This window comes from Maylandia zebra, linkage group LG13, assembly GCF_041146795.1.
Source record: "Maylandia zebra isolate NMK-2024a linkage group LG13, Mzebra_GT3a, whole genome shotgun sequence".
NCBI classification, from domain to species: Eukaryota; Metazoa; Chordata; class Actinopteri; order Cichliformes; family Cichlidae; genus Maylandia; species Maylandia zebra.
The window spans coordinates 4,129,612-4,149,862 of record NC_135179.1 but is presented as its reverse complement, the minus strand read 5'-3'; the positions used below and the strand labels follow the sequence as shown (position 1 = coordinate 4,149,862).

Sequence of the window (20,251 nt, the reverse complement as noted above, 5' to 3'; positions counted from 1 at the left end):
AATCAGGCTTCATTCCCCGCAGGTCTGTTTAAGCAGCCCGCTGTTTTCCAGCAGGGGTCAAATGTGAAGCAAGGGCGCCACCCGGTGGACAAATAAAAAAATTACAACTCTAAGGCCTCCTCCAAAATGAAAATGAAACTTAAACATCGACGATCCCTTTGACCGTAATTAATTTGCAGTGACAAATAGCGTTTATAATGGGTTTCAAGGGGCAGAAATCGGCCACGAGGTTCGATAGTGGATGTATGCCTTTTATTCAGCCATTTAAGCTCATTTAAAAAACTCAGACTGAAATTTTAAAATAAAATGGGAAAAAAAATACATGTTTGAAAATTTGGCTATACTCCATTAAACACAGTGGAAATGGTGTGGAATTAAAAAACGCAAAGGCCACGAAATGGTCCCAGGTTCTACAGAGGGTTTTAAACACTTTGTTCTCCTGCAGGTCCAGTCCTGTCGCCACAGAAACAAGTCCTGACCCATGTACCTGGAACCATAGAAGAAGAATAAAATAATAAATGATATTTAAAAAAAGACCTTAAATCCCACAACATAAAAACATTTCGACCAATGAAATGCTTTAGAGTGAAGGACAGCAGTGAATCGCCGCTGACGTGGATTTATGCACAGCTGCAGGTGAGCTCACCTCACTGAAGGATGCATTTTTTCTTTTTCTTCAAACGCTTTCTTCCTGTGTGGCCTTCTGGAGATCAAAGAGAGGATACGATTGGTCGGTTTCTAGATATAAAGCTTATTTCATCATCAACACTAAAGGATGTTCTATCATCGTCTTGATGAGACCTTACAGCCTGAGCCTCAGCTCACCATGTCACAGGAAACACTAATGTTCAGGAACAGGAAGTGACCTCATAGACTCAGAGCTACATCACAACAGCCAGACTGACCCGGCTACATCACCATGGTATGGCAATCTCGACTCCACTCAACTGTAATCTGCGGCCGAGTCTCCGTCACTCTGCTGCAAACACTGAACACAACTTGATCTGTGTGGGTGGGCTGTGGGACAGGAAGCATTAAAATTTCCATGTTTCAGAAACAAACAGCAGCACTGAGCGTGCTCAAAGCCTGAAGCAGAGAGCACAGCGCCTCACTCTACCTGCTGGGCTGGTGTCTAAGGTGTTTGATGCGTTCCGGGGAGCAGAATCTTCCGGGTTAGGATCTTTGCTCCTGTTGACCTGGGTCACATCCTGCTGACTAGCTGTGTGCTGGACTTCCTGCTGCGCCGGTCTGGTGTCCACTTCAGACTCCGGACCCTGGACCTCAGCTGCGGGGCGTTCACAGAGGGCCTGGAGCTCTGAGGCAGCTCTGTCTGGCTCTGCTGGCTCCGGTTCTGGTCTGGTTCCAGCAGGTGGATGTGTGGGAGTCCGGACCTCCTCCCGAGGCTTCTCGGGAAAATCTGGCTTATCTTGGGCCGGTGACATCTGCGTGACCCCGGGGTGACCTGAAAAGGAGAACTTGATCAAACGAGCAGTAGTGACAAGAAAGTCTGCAGAAGTCCTGCCGGGCTCTCACCTTCGACCCCACCGTCCGGCTCTGCCCGTGGGCTTGTCTTCCTCAGCCTGCAGCCCTTCCTGATCTCGGCCAGCAGGTTGTCGACGGTGCATCCTTCGTCCCAATTGGCCATGTCTGTCCTAACTGCAGCACAGACACACGTTCCCCTGTGAGCTTAGCGCACGTGTCACAAACAACAGGTGAAAGCTGTCACTGCATCACCTGACAGCCTCACAGGTACAGCAGCATTTAATCTTTACAAACTTTCTTCTCGTCCTGATGCTGTCACATCATTTCCTTTAAATATTCAGCTGCTGATAAACTGTTGCAGAAAAATGTTGCTGATGTCAGCTATTGATTCTCGACCTGTCCGTCACCGGCCCTTCACATGTCTCACCTGTTCTCCACTTGCACTTGACCTGTCCTTCACCTGCCACACCTGGAGAGACAGGTGTCCCTCACCTGTCTCTCCATTTAAGGAGGGAGGATTTAAGGTGAAATAATGGTGTCTGACTTACTGATCTTTCTGGTGGGGGCTTCTTCTCTCAGTTTCCTCCCTTCCTCCAACCTCTTCCTCCTCTTCTCCTGCTCCCTGTGACCTTCGTTCTCCTGATCGAAGAATAAAAGGAACACACAGTTCAAACTTCAGCAGGCTAACCGGCCCCCCAGAGAGGGCGGAGCTTAACATTTACAGGGAAACAGGACTAATGTGTGGCAGCTACCACACTTTGTCACGGTTCAAGTCAGAGCCGATTGGCTGGCTGAGACATAGTTTAAATGACACATGCAAACGTGCGGCAGGGTATGAGTCCTGCAGACTGAGCCGCACTGCGATTGGCGCTGACCTTGAGGGTTCGAAGGAAGAGGTCTCTGAATGCCTTGATGGTGCTGAAGAGCTCTTCGAGGGAGAAGCTGCTGCTGTCCTCACAGAGGTAGGCGGACAGGTGCTTCCTCTGCTCCTCCACAGATGACAGCAGGAGTTGCAGCTGCTCAACAGCCTGCAGGCTCTCCTGGTAACACCACATAAGAACAACAGGTAAGTTCACCTGGAACAGCAGGTCTGTCCCACTAAAACGGTGTCAGTGAGTGTACAGACTGGATTTATCTGCCCGTAAAGGTGACAGCCTCATCCTGAGTGACTCACCTGTATGGTGGACAGGTACTGCTCCTTCATGTCGTCAGATGAGGAGGAAACGCTCCTCTCTGAGTTTTTCAGCCGTTTGTTTAGAGTCTTTGTTTCAGACTGAATAGAGTCCAAGCTGAGCCTGCAGGTGGAGTCAGAGGGCAACATTTAACACCGCTGCAGGCGAAACACCTGAGCTACCACGTCACAGACTCCACCCAGCAGTCTGTACGTGACTGAACTCCTATATGTGTTTACCCAGCAGCCTTTGCACAGATCTCCAGGTCATCGGGCAGGTTGAGCAGGTCGGGGTGATTCTCTTCAGCCTCCTAAGGGTCACAAACAGCAGCAACTGAATTATTATGAGAATACTGCAGTATTCCCCAGTATTCGTAGTATTCCCAGCATTACCTGCAGGATGTGGTGCAGCAGCGTGACTCTCGACTTGTTGGCTTTGGTTTCGGTCAGTTTGAGCAGAGTGCTGATCTTAAAGCCTTCAGCATTCCCCGTGTGAGTTCCCTGATGGACCATACATCACATGACTAAATCAGACTACCAGCCTTTACATTTTATTTCAGCTAAATAACAGACTGATTTATGATTTGGCAACTAAATGAACTGTCTTGGTAGACAGTCTGTTGGTAGATTTGTGCTGAGCTAATAGTTGGTGCTGAGTCACACCTGCCTGAATGTGCAAACAAATAAAAACAAAAAAAACAAACAAAACACTCCTCGGACGAACTGTTAGTGCAATCAACCTCACAGCTGTGATATTACTGCTTAGATAACTTCATAAAAACTTCATCAGAGGCTCCAGTTAGCTGAGGTGAAGTCCAGCAGTTGCTAGAGGCCCACTCCACAGCAGAGACACGGACATGACTTATTTTTCTTGCACGAAAGGACAAGCATCATGGTGCAGTGGAACCAGCATCCAGGACATAAACAGCTGCATTATACTGCTAACATCTGCACAGACAGCATGTTGATGCTAAACTAGCCAAGAACTTAAGGCCCTTTCGCATAGGATGCGGCACACTGACCGCTAGCTTGTTCTCCACCTGTCTCGCTTAGCGTAAAGGACCCAAACTCTGTGTTGTGCTGGCCGATGCGCTCTGCTTGGAAGTCTTTGACTTTGTGTCCTTCACAAGAGTTTGTGTTGAGTTATGTTCAAATTTTTAATAAAACAAAAATATCGCTCAGTCATATAGATGGAAGAGTTTGTTTGTGTGGTTTGAGTCTTCGGGAAGAGAACTGCTTTAGGACCGTCACTGAGCATGCCACACAAAGTAATCAGATTACAAGGAGTAAAAAAAAGATTCTCACATAGTTGAGAAAGTTTCCGACACTCAGGATTAGTTTACAGAAGACTGGCAGCCGAGCGCTCTCCTTCACACCTGCACACAAAACAACACACACAAACAGAAACAAGATCACCACCACAGCAGCCAAACGTGCGTGTGCAGCCAGTGTGTTTGTTGTGTAGCTGCTGTGTGTTTGTCATGTATATACACACTCTGGCAGGCGCGGTCCAGCAGCTCAGCTCTGAGCCTCATAGTCTCCAACACACAGCTGCTCTCCTCACACAGCAACATACACTCAATCCTCAGAGAGTAACTGCAACACACACACACACAGCAAGTGAGTGGACCTGTGGTGAGCTGTGCTTATTTATCTGTGCTTGATGTGTGCTGCAGCTGGCGCTGTCCTCACACCTGGGCAGATCAATGAGCTGCAGGTAAAACTGATCTGCTGATGCCAACTTGTCCTGCTCTGCCAGATGAGACTTCAGGTTCCCTACCTGAGGAGGGAAAGATGAGATACAGGTCAAGTACAGGTGAAGGACAACTGAAGCACAGGTGAGAGACAGGTGGAGAACAGGTGAAGCGCAGGTGACCTCTGCTCTGACCTCATGTTTCTCTGGGAGGAGTTTGATGAACTGTTTCAGGGCCTCAACATCAAACTTTGATCGGTCTCCTCTTCGGATGAGATCCACAAAGTCCTCGTGGGAACTGCAGGTGAGACAGGTCAGGTGATACAGGGATGGTGATGTCACAGCACAGGTGTTTTTATTGGCTGCAAGACTCAGAAAAAGAACAGTCACCATTTGAAGTGCTTGAGGAAGATGTTGAGGTTAAGGCTCTTCTTGGCGTCGATGAAGGACACCTGTGGACAGAATTGAACATGTGGATGTGAAAAAGGTAAAACGTGTAACGCCACACCTGTAAGGTGAAGACAGAGAAAGCTGCGGCACCTCTTTGGGCTCCGTCTTTGACTTGGTTCTGGTCTTGGTCTCAGTCGGAGGGAGACTGAAGAGGTGCTCGATGCTGCAGTAATCTGGCTCCATGGAGTCCAAAGATGTTGACGTCCACAGAGACTCGTGGCCTGTGGACACAGAGTGACGTCAGCTTGGATGAATCCTGCACCTGACCTGGGCCAACACCAGGCCTCACCTGACACCAGTCTGGATGGAAGTTTCTGCCAGTTCAGCTTCTTCATCCGCAGTGTTGGGCAGGGGGTGTGGCTTGAATTAGGAGCGGAGCTGCTATATAACCTGCCCAGACTTTGAACTGTCTCAGCTCTGATGTCACCTGGAGGAGAGGGGGGGAGTGGAGGTCCAGCACCAGGTAAGGGTGGAGGAGCCATAGCACCAGGTAAGGGTGGGGGTGGAGGGGGTGGAGGGAGAGGAGCCATAGCACCAGGCAAGGGTGTGGGCGGCAGTGGAGGGGGTGGAAGGGGAAGAGTCATAGCACCGGGTAAGGGAGGAGGAAGAGGGGGGGCATAGGAAGTGGGAAGAGCCGGAGGCAGTGCTGCTGCAGTGGGGGCTGTCGGAGCATCTTTGGTGAGTGCCTCTGATTGGCTGGGAGGACTGTCTGGTAGTCTAGTCTGGACCGCCCTGTCGATGGTAAGATTGGCTGAGTAAGTCTTTCGGGGGAGGAGCTTCTCCAGCAGGTGATCTGCAGAGTCTACCTCAGCTGCGATCAAGAAAAACAGAGCCGATGAATTCACCTTCGCCTGATCCTGTGAAATGCCCTCAGCTTTGATCATACTCTGCCTGCTGTCATTTATACAAACTGACATAAAACAGGGCCTGCATCTGAACCTTAAGGGACTCTTTACAGGGGTCATCGTTTATATAGAGAGGACACTTCTACAAAGAGGCGGAATCAGAGCTGGACCCAGTGATCTGCTGTTGGATGCACCCTCATACTTACCATCCTGAGCCAGCAGGGTGGCTCGATCCATCAGCAGCTCCAGAGCACACCAGACCTCAGCTCTGTCCGGACCCACCAGCAACAAGGCCTGAAGGATGGACAGCAGCTGCACGGAGGATGGATGGCTGGACACCTGAACGCAGAGAGGGTCAGGACAGGTTATTTTGGCTACGTTCACACTGCAGGTCTTAATGCTCAATTCCAATTTTTTGATCAAATCCGATTTTTTTGTCTGCTCGTTCACACTACAAATAAAATGGGACAGCAAACGCGCTCTAGTGTGAACCCTCGAAGCGGCCGCATGCGCAAAAGAAGACGTCACCCACAACGCGCTCTGTTTAGACCCAGAGCAAATAATATTGTTTGACTGATGGCCCTTAATATAAAGACTTCGGACTTTACGTTTCCCAATTTTGCTTTAAGTTATTTTGTTATTTACATAATAATGTAGATAACCTAATAATGATCCTTATTGCTGTTTTAGAGGAGCACTGCTTCAAAGGATAGTTGCAGATTTCTGTCAAAATCTGCAGATTATACAGTACAAATAAAATGTTCACGTTGTCTTCCCAACAGTTTCACTAACATCTACACTGGATGGCCGGAAGCGTTCGCGATGTCTTCTCTGGCGCTTCTGCGGCGCTGATAATTGGCGTCCGTCTTGTGTCAGTGACGTACAAGACGGATTTAATGCGACGTGACCATCAAACAGCAGTCGCATTCTAAAACATCGGATATGTATTGGATTCAGCACCACATACGAAAGTGACCCAGATCAGATTTGAAAATATCGGATTTGTTCCGTTCACACTGTCACACCATGGTCGGATAGATGGGTCGCATAGGGTCAAAAAAAGAAAAAAAAAAAAAAGAATCGGATTTGATGCGCTTTCGACTGCAGTGTGAACATAGCGTCTGTCTCCTTACATTTCTATCATTGAAAAGAGAACTACCAGCAGTGTCACTTTCACAGATGCTGCGCCAATCGCTCTGAAGGTGGCAGTGTTGGGTTCTGTAGTTTAAACCAGTGTTTCCCAATCTTTTGGAGCCACGGTACATATTTCACGTTAGAAAAATAACACAACATACTACCAAACAAAAATGTCACAAAAAGCATATTGATAATTTTTCCCCGCGCACCATGTATAGCAGAATTGGTTCAGTTTGTTTAGATGTATCTGTCGGCAACCAATTTAATTAGAGCAGGTAGTTGTACTCCCCTCTAGTGGAAGATAATGTAATTGTTCTGCCCATTACTCAAGCCGATTGCTTAGACCAGCGGTCTCCAACCTTTTTTGCGCCACGGACCGGTTTATGCCCGACAATATTTTCACGGACCGGCCTTTAAGGTGTCGCGGATAAATACAACAAAATAAAACTAGTACCGGTACCGAAAAAAAGAAGATTTATTCATAACACACGTGAAAAGACCCAGGGAAACCGAGTTAACGATAAAAACGATAACAAAATAACTCTGACAACCGATAAAAACCCTGAAAACTAAACATTTCACGCCTGAGCCTCTACTCTCGCGGCCCGGTACCAAACGACTCACGGACCGGTACCGGTCCGAGGCCCGGGGGTTGGGGACCGCTGGGCTTAGAGTACCAATTGGGTGGAATAAGATAATCTTCCACGGCACACCTTTGTGCCGCGGCACAGTGGTTGGGAAACATTGGTTTAAACGTTCCAGCTTGAGTCGCATCACTCTTTAAACTGTGGTTACCATGGTGTAGAGCATTGTGAAGACCTGCTGGTGGCTGCTCATATCAATCCCTCCGTACAGCCTCTCCATCTCCTCCATGTCCTCCGACAGAGAGTCTTCAAACACGTCACACTGGATGTTCAGGTCCTTGTCCTGCGTCTCCCTGCACACACAGGCAGGAAACTGATTGGAAACACGACTGATTATTGATTAATAACTGATGTAAGCAAAGTGAGAATGAAGCCAGTACCTGAGCCTGGGGAGCAGGTTCAGCAGCTGCAGACCTAAAAATCACAGACATATATATCACTTCTTATTTTGGTCAAGCAGCAGGACACACTCACACCATGACGACCTCTGAGGGTCTGACACTCGAGCCCTCAGCGAGACCTGACTCCAGGAAAGCCTCCGTACAGGGATGTGATGTCACACTGTGACAGATATCAAGCTCCTCCTACACATAACTCTGATAACAGTTTAATTCAACTTTATTTATACATCGCCAAATCACAACAACAGTCACATCAAGGTCTTTCTGTTGTGAGGTAAAGACCCTACAACATGATGAAAGCAGTGATGTCAGCAATGACATCATGATGATGATGTCAGGGGTGATGTCAGATTGGTGATAAACAGTTCGTTTTACCGATGAACTCCTGCCGCACCCGGTGCCTTCTCCTCAGCTCCTCCTCCTGCAGCACGAGGACGTTGACCATACTTAGCAGCGTCACCATGTAGAGGATGTTGTCGGTGGCGTGAAGCTCATTCATGATCACGCTGAAGCGATACTGCTGCTTCTTCAGGCTCTGAATACAGACGCAGGAAGTGACAGGTCAGAGGACGGACACGGTTCGTTTACACCTTCATTAAACACAACTTCCTGCTTCAGTCTGACTGAAGTGTGATGATTAAACACTCCTAATAACTGTGTCTGTGCGTGTGTGTGTACATGTTATGTTTAGACATCTTTGTGAGGACAGAAAATTGGCATGCCACTATACTTGTGGGGACCAACAGCCCTTATGGGGACAAAGTGCCCATCCCCACAAGTTTGAAGACGTGTCTGAGGCTCAAAATGTGGTTTTAGTGTCAGGGTTACAGTTAGGTTATGGTTAGGGTTAGGCATTCATTTTTGATGGTTAGGGTAAGCAGCTAGGGAAAGGGTTATGTCAATGAGATGTCCTCACTAAGATAATAAAACGAGTGTGTGTGTGCACACGTGTGGTATCCCATGATTCCATGCTGTAAGTTCAGAGCCTGTGAGAACAGGCTGGGCGGGGACGATAAGATCTGCAGCGTCTGAGGTTCAGCTGTTTGTTATGGTGTATCTGCAGTTACGCCCTGATGGTACACAGACCACGTCGTCGTTGCTCTCACCTGGCAGCGAGGAGCTGTGGTGGAGCTTTGTGAGCTCTCTGCTGACTTAGGTAATCAGCCAGTGGCTTTCAGTTTGAGCTGTTCTGCTTGTCATGTTAGCCTTGAAACTAAGTGAAACTGACTCGCACTTCCTTTTGCTAACGTCCTGCCGATAAAGCTTTTCAAACCGACCCAAATGGCCTGCTCATGTCTCCCCATCCAGCTCATGCGACATCTGTTGGTTCGTCCATCAAGCAGGTAAACATGCCCCTCTAAACAAATGAAATCAGCCAAGAGAGCCTCTGAAAGTGACCTGGACCTACAGCAACATTTAACTGTTTATATGACTGAGCGCCAACTGTCCTGACTGCCATCGTGAGGCAGAGTTCAGATTACTTAAACTGATCTCATGAAATCACAAATCACCTCAGAGGAGACCGAGAAGGAAGGGAAAAAAGGAAAAAAGGAAGGACAGGAAGGAAATAAGGAGAGAGGAGGAAGTGGACGAGGACATGAGCATACCTTGTAGTTGTCGAGTGCATCGAAGACGAGGTGGTGTCCCCGAGGGTCGAAGACGGCAAGAGCAGCCAGCAGCTGGAACAGCTGCATCTTCACCATGACATTGGACGTGTCGAGAGCTGAGGGCATATAGGAGGAGGTGGAGTTACCGCTTTCATAAGTAATGACTCTGAGTCGTCATCTTCACCTCACAGGTACACCGGCTACCTGCTTAGCTTAGGCTGGAACAGCCACCTGAGTCTACCTGTTGCTCAGGGTAGCGTGTAAATATGATTTTAAGGTGGTTTTAAGGCAGATCTGCTTCATTCTAACTTTCTGGTCCTCCACCCACCTTGAGCCAGCATCCTGATGTAGCCCTCGTTGTCCAGGATGAAATGCAGCCCTGCGGACGAGTTCATGATGGTCCGGACACAGCTGACGCAGGTGAGCTGCAGCAGAGCATCGGCGATGTGGGCGCAGCCGCGGCCCGACAGAGCCTCCAGCGCCTCCAGCAGGAGGTCCAAACCCTGTAGTTCAAGGAACTGCACCATCCATGACTGATTACTCACCTCCAGCCGCCGCTGCAGACCCGAGTAGTTCACCACTGTGGGAACCTGGAGGGGCAGAGTGACCATCGGTCAGAGCTGTGAGACGCCCTCTCCTTCCCCTGCAGGACTCCTGAGGTTCTGCTTCTTTCCTACCTGCAGCAGTCGGATGCAGAGCTCGGGGTCAGCGTTCTCCAGATTGGCCTCCACCTTGCCGTCAGTGACTGTGGCGGGGCCTCTGGTCAACTGGTCCTTTACCGCCCCCCATTTGGTACTGGTTGCCATGATGACAGGCTAAAGGTTTTACCGATGTTTGAGCTGACGAGGGTTAAAACAGATACAGGTAATCAATCACAAACAATCAATGACATCATCATCTTTTTAACGTCCATGACAAGCAGACCTGACACAAGCGATGACATCACGCCCGTGTCAGCCTGCCTCGGGCTCACAGTTTCACATTCATTAACACATCTCTGAGTCACAAACTGAGCTCCTCCAGTGGACGCCTTTATCTGCTCAGGAGGTCAGAGTCCTTTACTGTGATTGGACTCCATTTGGCTTTAGTTGTGTCATAAATTATTATTTGAATTATGTTCCTGACTGACAGCTCGAGTACACTTCTGATGTGGACCAGTTTTAACTTGGTTTTATTCAGCTCCGAATCAAAGCTCCAAATCACAACAACAGTCACCTTGAGATGCTGTACTGTCTTTGTACTCTCAACAACCATATGAGTAAGAAGTTTTGTGACAGTGGCAAGGAAAACCTCAATTTTAACAGGAAGAAACCTCCAGCAGAGCCAGGCTCAGACCAGTTTGGGAGAGGGAAGGAAGACAGGACAAAGGCACTCTGTGGAATGCATGAATAACAAGAAACAGAGAAAAAGAAGAAGAATGCAGTGAATCAGGCTGAAGGATCAGCTGATTAACAGACTGATAATAAAGCACATGATTGGCTCCAGTAACAGAAAAATAAACACGAAGCGCTCACAGCTATCGTGGCTGTGATTTGGAAAGTGAATGAATCAGACTGAAGGCTACGTGAATCCTGCACTCAGTGTGTTGCAGAGTCTTCATCAGTGAAGAAGAGTGACTGCACGTCACAGCGTGGTGGGTGAAATATGTCAGCTATGTGGTATTTCTGGTATTCAGTGCGTGTGCATGTCCTGACAGCTGAGCACGCTCGCCACATTAACGCGCCGCTGTGAGAAAACCTGAACTTTAAACTTGAAAGGTGGAGTAGGTCAGTCACATGGTCAAAGGGTGTTTCCAGAGGCCTGGATTCAAATCTCCCCCGGGGCATTTGAATCCCCCCCCCATCCAGCCAGCCTTCCTGCGTCAGTAAAGCTTCAGAATATTAAACACAACCATGAAACTTTCAGACTCACTGCAACATGGTCCTAATAAAGTGAGCACTGACTGTGTAAACCAGCAGAAACACAGGCAGGAAATTCACCTGTAAAGGTGTGTGTGGGTGTGTGTGTGAGTGAAGACAGACTGACTGGGGGGAGAAATTCCTTCTCAGCAGATGAGCTCAGGATAAAGACTCTTCCTCTTTTTGGACAGATGCTTCATCGCTTGGTTAAACTGTGGCCTCCTCCTCACGCCCGGCAGCAGAACTTTAACCACGGAAACAAATGCTCCTCAGCAGCAGCAGCAGGTTTCAGTCTTCAGAGAAGGACCAGCAAACAAACTCAGCACTAGTTGTTCCAGTATCGGGAAAAACTGAGGGATGATCCTTTAAACCTGAAGCTCAGGTGTTTGTCATCATTTAACAACTTAAACAGACCTTTCACTGTACACATGCGCATATCTGTCAGTGGTACACCCTCACAGAAGAACAAATGCATTGATCTCAGTGCTGATGGATCAATACAGTGATTGGATAAGAGCAGACCCGCATGCTCCGATTCAAAGGTTCAAAAGTTTAAACACAGTTGTGGCTAAAAACCGCTGACAGGTCGAGCTGTGCCTGCCAAACCGGACTCCCTTCAAAATTAATCGAATTTAGTGTCTGAGCTTCAGTTCACTCGGTGCTGTGGTGGGTTCGGCTCAGCAACACCGGCCGGAGGACGGAGCAGCTTCAGCCGCTCCGCTGCTCCCACAGGTACAGGTGTATTTCACCGGGAACAGAAGAAGCTCATCACACAAACTTACCTGGAATCTGTCACTTGTGTCAAGCCAGCCTCCAGTTTGTTTTACGTTCCCTGTGTATTCAAAGTATTACGGAATGGATGTGGAAACCGGATTTCAAAATAAAAGCCAACTTCGAGTGAATTAACAGGTATGTTAAGAACATAATAACATATAATTTAGGCTTTTTTTTTTTTTTTCAAACTCTAATGTTAGATCTATATGACACAGCCTTGTACCCTAATTGTGCCCTGTCACTATCAAGGCCATCTTATTTTGCCTTCCAAAATAAAAGCCTTTTCAAATTGTCCATATACGACCTACTCTTTTAACGATTTCAAAATGCTCTTAAATGAAAAATTCATGTTTCAACAGGATAATTCCACTTTAGATCAACAGTATACAGCCCCACAGTGATACCATATCAATATCAAGTCATTCTGATTTTGACTTCCAAAGTAAAAGCCTTTGACGATGTCAAAGTAAAAGCAGGAGTGACTAAAACAAGCTCTCTTCAATTATTTTGGGATGTTATTTACTTATCAATTGTGAAAAAATTGCTCTGAATAAACAGAGAAGCAAAAACGCTCATGAACTGGCGCAGAGAAAGACGTGTCTGTGTGAACAGGGAAAAAGCTGAACGTGGCGCGGCGCTTCCACGTGCAGTGTCTACCGTCACTCACGAGTAAAAAGACTGCAACATTAAAACCCCTGGAGGATCTTAGAAAAATGCATACACTATTGGTCTTAGAGCCACAAATCGACCACGCCCAAAAAAGTGCTATAAAAAATTTATATATTAATATTTTTTTCCACTTTAAATTAGCCAATCTTTTAGACCTACTTCTCCTTGAAATATTCATGTCAAGTTTTAATTACATTTCGCGGATTTTAACCCTTTATATCCCGGTTTCGTCACATGAGCGCACTGCTTTTTTTGCCCCAAAAAACAAAAAACTTGAATATTTTCCAAAAAAAACATTTGAGGTAATATTCAATTGTTATTATAATTAGGCCTTTGGATGGACTAAAGATTGGCACCAAGAGTCATTTCGATCGCCTTTTATTTTTTTTCCAGGAGCGCATTTCATAAAATGCACACTATCGACCACGCCCAAAAAGTGCAATAAAAATATTAAATATTAATTTTTTTTTTCACTTTAAATTGGTCAGTCTTTTAAAACTACTTCTCCCTGAAATATTCATATAAAGTTTTAATTATATTTTCGTTGTTTTAACCCTTTAAATTACAAAAAAACTAAAAAAAAAACTAAAAAACTAAATATTTTCCCAAAAAAACATTTGAAGTAATATTTGATTGTTATTATAATTAGGCCTTTAGATGGACTAAAGATTGGCACAAACAGTCATTTCGATCGCCTTTTATTTTTTTTCAGGACCAGAAAATGGTCTCCAGGCGGCAAATGCTCCTCCTCTAGGCCGAAATAAGTGCATGTTGCCGGGGTAAGTCGCGACGATCACCGGGGCACGATCACCGGGGACTGCTTTTTCCAGCCCACACGTCCGATACCACGTGACAACAAATACGTCATTTCCTGTTGACTAAAAAAAAAAAAAAAAAAAAGCACCCTCTCATGGTCCTAGGGACCCAAAAATGCTCCCGCACGATCAGCGGGCGAAGCCGCTGCAGCACGCCGGAAATGACGCTTCATTCCCCGCAGGTCTCTTTAAGCAGCCCGCTGTTTTCCAGCCCCGGGTCAAATGTGGAGCAAGGGCACCACCCGGTGGACAAATAAAAAAATTACAATTCTAAGGCCTCTTCTCCAAAACAAAAACGAAACCTAAGCCATCACCCAGATGTTAACGGTATAAATCCTGCAGTGAAAAATAGCGTTTATAAAGGGTTTCAATGGGGCACAAATCGATCCTAGGATTAATAGCGTAAGTTTATCGCTAGCTTAGCCACTGAAGCTAATTTCCGGAAGTCATACTGAAATTTTAACAGTAAATGTGACCAAACTTTTTTTTGCAGACTTTCGCTATATTCCATTCAACACTGTGCAAATGGCAGGTAATCAAAATTTGAAAATAGCCAAAAATAGCCACAAATCGACCCAAGGCCCTCCAGGGGTTTTAACATTAGCATTGGAGGCTAAATAGAATTTTCGACACATCTCCTCCTCTATTAAAGCTCGTTTTCAGCAACCGAACACCAAGAAACATCAAGAAAACCTCACTGCGCCGATAGAATACCGTGAATTTTATATAAGTTTGAATAACTTACCGTTTGTGTAAAATACTCCAATGAGTACGGCAGGCATCCACCACGGTGTAACCAGCAGAAGCACATGGAAAATCGGCCCGGCAGAGCAAACTATTTATTGATCCACGGGTTTACCTGGGCAGAAGCCCAGGGGCCTGCCAAGTTAAATAACTCTCTTCAGAGTTCATTTGCTTGGACTTGAATAACACTGTTTAATAACTCCAACACTGAACACTATTTGAATCAGAATGTGTTAAAATGACACTTTGAGAGTGGAAATCAACTCTAACATCTTTAACCCTGAAATTTTAACACTCCAGTTTTTGCTGTGTATATTTAGCCACACTGATGTTTCTGTTTTTAGTTCAGATATTGTCATCATTGTGGATGTTTTTGCTAGACGCTGTAAATGTGTAGTACGTGTGTGCCACATATGTGTTATAGGCAGGAACACAACGGTTACATCATTATCATACAGCATACGGATGATGATGCCCGATGAGGAGCGAGACGAGGAAGCCGACGAAGCCGCCTCCCCCTCAGTCTTTTCTCTCTTCAGAGAGCTTGACCTCTGAGGGCCGCCATGGCTCTGACTCTTCAGAGGAACCGTCACCTGCTGTGTGGGAGGGATGTGGCCGTGCACAGATGCCGGCCTCTCGCCGCCTTTCCGCCGCTCCAACTTGGCTCTGAGTGTGGAGTACGAGTCAGCATGGGCGGGGTTGTGGGTGAAGGACTGAGAGCGCTTCTTGCGTGGGTTGTCATCAAAGAACTCAATGATGAAAGCTTGCTGAGTGAGGTGCTCGGGGGGCGCCTGTTTGGGAAATTCGGTGGGTGACAGAGCTTTAGGAGGACTCTGGGACAGGGGCCTCTCAGGGGCTACGGGTGAGGCAGAGGCCGGTCTGGGTGGAGCATACTGCAGTGGTTGGTGTAGCTGACTATGGATGGACTGGCCTGATTGGATGACCTGCTGCGACGCCTGGGACAGCTCTGATTGCATAGAGTGCTCAGTGCGGACCGAGTGGTGGGATTTACCCCTTCCTTTGAGAACTGGGTCCTCTGAGTCACTCTGGGTCCCATCCTCATGGTGGTGACCTAAAGACAGGAATAAAGATGTCAGTGAGTACTAGCTTTTGAACTTTGAAGCTCAATGGTCACAAGTGTATGACTGAAGCTTTGATAGCCTCAAACAAAGACAGAAGTTTAGTGGGGTCAGTAAAATCAGAGAAATATCAGAAGATTCAGGGACCGTGTGTCAATAAATTGTTAACAATGAAGTGCTGGACAGGTTTTATCACCAGCAGGAAGCATAATCCCCGATTACCTGTGAATGACAAACAGGTAACACAGGTATGGTCCGGAACACAGGTGCAACTCTGACCTTTCAGGGTCTTGATGTTCATGGCGAGGTCACTCTTGGTGCTGTAAACGTCTTCAGACGGTGGGCGTCTCTTCATCATGCTTACATCACTGTGGACCAGCCAGTCAGCCACCTTGCTCTCTGCTGACATCACCTCTGCAGGTGTGGCCATGATGGCTGTCTTGGTGGGTGTAGCCTGCAGCTTCCTCTGGCGAGTGGAGAACTTGGTGATGTGGTCTTTAATCTTGATCTTCCCAGGCATGCAATCATCAAACTCAATGGTAAAGGAGGCATGGCTCTGAACGACAGGCGGAGTCGGAGTGGGAAGTGAGGGTGGGGCCGGGGGCGTGTCAGTGTCCTTGGTGGGGATCTCATGGAGCTCCGCGCCTGAGGACTTAGGGTGCTGGAAGTCCTTGGTGGGGATCTCAAAGTAGCTCGGCTCACGGTGGTACGAAGGGAAGGCGGACTTTGGCTGACAGTCTGACAGCGATGCAGAAAATTCTGGATCTGCAGAGGGAGCGTCTTTCTGAACATCTGACAGAGGCAAAGAGATGACATCTCACCAACATCATCAATAACGCACCATCAGCTCAATTTAGCTTTATTTATACAGCACCAGTTTACTGCACTCCTCCACTTTATTAAGGTGTGCGTACCTGAATGTGGCTCATCGCTGGTTTGGACTTTACTCCCATAATCCTCCTCTCCCCACCAGGAAGGCTGGCCATACAAAGGAGTGGGCCGACACACCGGCGCCTCTGTCACAGAAACGTGTGATAGGTGAAATTGCCGACCAATCAAAGTGTCCCGAGGAGCGTGAACAAACGACTTTCTGGTTTGTTACTAAAACATTTTCCTGAACGAGCAGATTTATAGTAAAAAATACATCAGAACAAACAGCAACACATCATCTGCGTACAGGAACACACAGCGGCCAGACACCTGATCCAGTACTTTTTAACCCTGCACCAGGCTTTCTGGTGCAGGGTTTTGTGTTACATTATGTTTTGTACAGTGCAGTATATTTTTGACCCTGTGTGATGTCAAAATTTTGTGTTATTGCTTGTATTACGCCCAGTATTGTTAGGAGTACATTTGATACACAGTATATTTACTGCCAGTACTGTTGCTGTATTATTGTTACCCTGTGCGAGGCTCTTGGTACTCTGCGCTTTCTCGCCTCTCGCCCGCTCATCCACGTCACTCTTCTTCCCCTCTGAAGGCTTTAGGCTCATCTGCAGCTGACTGCTGTACTTCTCATGCTGAAACAGAAGAACGAGGCAAACGTACTCAAGGTACTGCAAATTGCATGTACTCACGGTACTGCATGTGCTCACGGTACTGTACATGCTGTGTGTAGTCATGAGAAATTCATGACGCTCTGAGTAGTTTTGGAAATGCAAACTAAATGCAGTTAAACAAGGAAATTAAATAACACCCTCTATGCAGTAATTTGTACAATAGAAAACACACACCCACAAACACCAACCTTTAGGGCCTCCTCTGGGACTTTGTGTTGACTTTTCTCCAGAACGTAGACGTGAGAATGTGAACAACAGCTCAGAAAAATATTAAAATTATCACACACACACACACACACACACACACACACACACACACAGAAACACACAGGCGCGCACAGACACGCACACAAACAGTGCGTGTGTGCGTCTGAAGGATATCGTATCCGAAGCGGATGATGTCGGACAGTTTGAGGGTGATGTAGGTCTGATCAGGAATCCGAAGGTCGTTTACAAATGTCTGCAGGAAACAAACAAACAAACGTCCAGGTGAAAGTTTCTGATTATGATGCTGAAGTCCACTCTGAAGGTTTTCACTCTTTTGTGATTTTACAGTTCTTGCCTGTTTAAATTAAAGTGGAATTAAATTTTTTTAAGTTAATAAAAAAAAAAAAAAATCTTTGTACTGTAACCTGTGACTTTAGGCATCACCACCCCCCACCTGTGTTTGCTGCTGATTGGTGGATACCTATGATAATGTACTGATATGTTGTGTATGGCTCACCCCATTGAGGCTGCCCAGGTCCTTCACCAGGTGTTCATCAGTGGTCGGGTTGTAGTTGATGACAGCGTGCTGTTTGTCCACACTGCGAGACTGAGACACACACACATACAACTCTTTTTGCTTACTTTCACTGCGACTCAAACAAGACACCATTACAACTTCCTTTTTCAGACCAACCTAGAGGGAGGCAATTTCTACTAACCCGAACACCTGCACAGGTCAGCCTCACCTGAAGCATCAGCTCGCAGTCCTCTCGGCCCACAAAAATCATCTCTCGGGGGAGGCGGTGTCGAGTCCCCGAACTGCTTACCAGGAACCATGATGTCACACTCATCTTCACAGGCCTGCTGAGAAACCCCAGAGCATCCTGGGAAATGAAGACAGAGGCAGGTGATACAGGTGGGTTTGTGCGGGCCTGTTGTGCCACCGTGACAGATTTTAAATATTTAATCAGACAAAATGAGTCATTTCAGACGATCCTGCTCTTACTGATTTGTGTGTGTTTGAATCCTGACAGCTGAGGCACCTGCAGGTGTGTAGTCAGGTCCAAAAGGACCTGCAGGTTGTCCACACCAGCCTGAGTCTGAGGTTCAAACACCTTCAACTTTCAATTAAGCACTGAATGAACTCCTACAGACATTTTTATTCACAGTGCTCTGATTACAGAGGTTCGGCACAGAAACGGGGTCATGCAGTCAAATATGTGATATTTATTAAAAACACAGAGCATGAGCAAATCAACTGTTCATTTCATCTTTAGAGTTAAAAGTTGAACTAAAGCACTGACCAGCAGAAAATAAAACACGAGCGCTTTATAAAACTTCTAATTTGAAATAACGGCTCAGAGATGATTCTGTTTCCTGGGAAGGGGTTAAAGATATTTCCTATTTCTAACAGGAAATATCCAACTGTCAAATGACCACATGATCTCACACACACACTCGCACAGGTGAGAGTCACTGACATTAAAACTTCAGTTTTAGTGTTTTTCTGCACATATACTGCAGTATCATCAGTACTGTCAATACTTTTGTGTGAACCACACGAACAGATGAAGTGAGAGTTTGGAGTTTGAGCACTGGGTTTTGTATGCAGGAGCTCTTGCAGACACAGCTGAAGGATAGATGAAGCTCCTCTGCAGCACAGACAGCAGTGCCACAGACGCTCTGTCCAATCAGAGGCTGACACACGGGCACACATGGAGTAGATCAGCTCCTCCATCAGTCACTGAGACTTCACATCCACTCTGGAGCTCACTCTGTGAAGCTCTGCCCTTCTCAGGAGGTCAGAGGTGATTGGACGGCTCACTCCAAAGGGTTCCATAGGTAAAAAGTCTGGGGAAGGGAGGGGGGATCTTCCTGTTTTTCATCACGGCATAGAACCAGTGAAGAAAACTGCTCATGATGTGGACAAGTGTGGACAACACACACTCAGATGCACATACACACAGACAACCACAGACACTGAGCTGATGCTGGAGGAGAGGAGCGGCTCTTCAGCAGCATCTCTCCAGGCCTCAGCGCCTCTCGGTGGCTGCTGCCCAGAGCTGCTCCTCCTGTCCGGTTCCGACAGACGTGTGTGTGTGAAGGGTGGGGGAGTTACAGACAGATGACAGACAGGCTCTCCTCCTCCACGCCCTGCCCTCCCCCTCTCTTACCTCCGGGCTCTTCCCCGCTGCTCTTCGCTTCTTGGATCTGGGGCTGGCGTGCTGCGGGGGGGGCAGAGCATGAGCGGGTCCCGTTATCCGGACTCACACGGACTGGGGCGGCTCGGCTCCGATGATGCTCTACAACATCTCCTCCTGACGCACCCGCTGCGTCAACACGCACCGCGACAGCGACCACCGCACCGGAAGAGCTGCCGAGACCTTCACAATTAAAGCCCGCACCTGATAACATGCCCAGTGAGGTTCGAACAGGTTTTATTAGAAAAAATAGAATATTACAGTCCACTGCAGCACCGACCGAGTCTGAGGCAGGCACACCGGGGCTGGCTGTCAAATTACCTGGTACTGCCACAGCAGAGGGCGCTGTGGAGCTCTGTTATCATACATTTGGCTTGGCAGTGGTCAGTAGTTAGACTCAGAGGCACTATGTTGTAATTTCGGTGAGTCAGACTGAATTTTCATGTTGTTTTTGTTCACACAAAACTAGCCATTGATTAAAATGAAACAGTGGTTCACCTGCTGGCTAAAGTCACGTGGTAGGCAGGATTCTGCAGATTGTACCGATAGGGATGGTGTGTGCTGAGCCAATCCAGCGGTGCACACCTCACACGACTGAGTCGAATGGCTGTGTAAGTGGCAAGTCAGACCTGCATGATCCAGCAAGACTTAAACCGGAGAGCAGCTCAGAGTCCCTTTTACATACTGTAAGACTTGAGCACGGAAAAGCACGGCCCCCTCAGCGTTGGTCTGCTGAGGAGCGATGATGGAGGATAACTCATGTACGAGTAAAAAGTGTGACCACGCGAGTAACTTCGTCACAGCACACCTGACTGCAGGTGTGACCGTGACGGAACGGCTGCCCTCGGCCTACTCTTATTGTGAAGGCGGGTCGG

The 20,251-nt window shown here is 47.3% G+C and overlaps 2 protein-coding genes across 6 annotated transcripts; both read right to left on the bottom strand.

Annotated features, from left to right (window-relative positions):
* Positions 1-164: 164 nt before the first annotated feature.
* On the bottom strand, positions 165-14,441 carry LOC143421752 (inverted formin-2-like). 5 transcript variants are annotated; one of them, XM_076891421.1, is made up of 25 exons: positions 14,332-14,429; positions 10,108-10,269; positions 9,759-10,020; positions 9,431-9,546; positions 8,199-8,358; positions 7,803-7,836; positions 7,574-7,715; positions 5,848-5,980; positions 5,086-5,607; positions 4,887-5,017; positions 4,737-4,798; positions 4,542-4,644; positions 4,348-4,433; positions 4,149-4,249; positions 3,959-4,029; positions 3,047-3,154; positions 2,894-2,964; positions 2,657-2,777; positions 2,358-2,522; positions 2,031-2,121; positions 1,534-1,656; positions 1,118-1,462; positions 949-1,017; positions 647-703; positions 165-487 (listed from the first exon to the last, which is right to left on the bottom strand). In XM_076891421.1, exons 2-24 carry the CDS (start codon positions 10,234-10,236, stop codon positions 648-650), a joined length of 3,201 nt encoding a protein of 1,066 aa, XP_076747536.1. In that variant the 5' UTR covers positions 10,237-10,269; positions 14,332-14,429; the 3' UTR covers positions 165-487; position 647. The 5 variants fall into 5 exon arrangements, with proteins under 5 accessions (XP_076747536.1, XP_076747537.1, XP_076747539.1 ...); XM_076891422.1 differs by lacking the exon at positions 949-1,017 and having other exon boundaries at positions 166-487; positions 14,332-14,428; XM_076891424.1 differs by lacking the exon at positions 5,086-5,607 and having other exon boundaries at positions 166-487; positions 14,332-14,427.
* Positions 14,442-14,466: 25 nt separating this feature from the next.
* Positions 14,467-20,019, bottom strand: LOC143421753 (centrosomal protein of 170 kDa protein B-like). Its single transcript, XM_076891426.1, has 9 exons — positions 19,875-20,019; positions 17,922-18,059; positions 17,693-17,782; positions 17,350-17,428; positions 17,157-17,215; positions 16,812-16,929; positions 16,324-16,425; positions 15,689-16,201; positions 14,467-15,402 (listed from the first exon to the last, which is right to left on the bottom strand). Exons 2-9 carry the CDS (start codon positions 18,024-18,026, stop codon positions 14,564-14,566), a joined length of 1,905 nt encoding a protein of 634 aa, XP_076747541.1. The 5' UTR covers positions 18,027-18,059; positions 19,875-20,019; the 3' UTR covers positions 14,467-14,563.
* Positions 20,020-20,251: the final 232 nt, after the last annotated feature.

Bases quoted from the DNA above. Each gene is read 5' to 3' on its own strand.
- LOC143421752 (XM_076891421.1), bottom strand. From the start codon at position 10,236: ATGGCAACCAGTACCAAATGGGGGGCGGTAAAGGACCAGTTGACCAGA. The intron at 7,837-8,198 runs GTAAAACGAACT...TGTGATTTTTAG, and splicing joins GGTGCGGCAGGAGTTCATCG to GTCTGCAGCTGCTGAACCTG. The intron at 4,250-4,347 runs GTGTGAGGACAG...TGTGTGTTGCAG, and splicing joins CAGCTCATTGATCTGCCCAG to TTACTCTCTGAGGATTGAGT.
- LOC143421753 (XM_076891426.1), bottom strand. From the start codon at position 18,026: ATGAGTGTGACATCATGGTTCCTGGTAAGCAGTTCGGGGACTCGACAC. The intron at 17,783-17,921 runs GTGAGGCTGACC...TGTGTGTCTCAG, and splicing joins ACTGCGAGCTGATGCTTCAG to TCTCGCAGTGTGGACAAACA. The intron at 16,202-16,323 runs GTACGCACACCT...TGCCTCTGTCAG, and splicing joins CAGCGATGAGCCACATTCAG to ATGTTCAGAAAGACGCTCCC.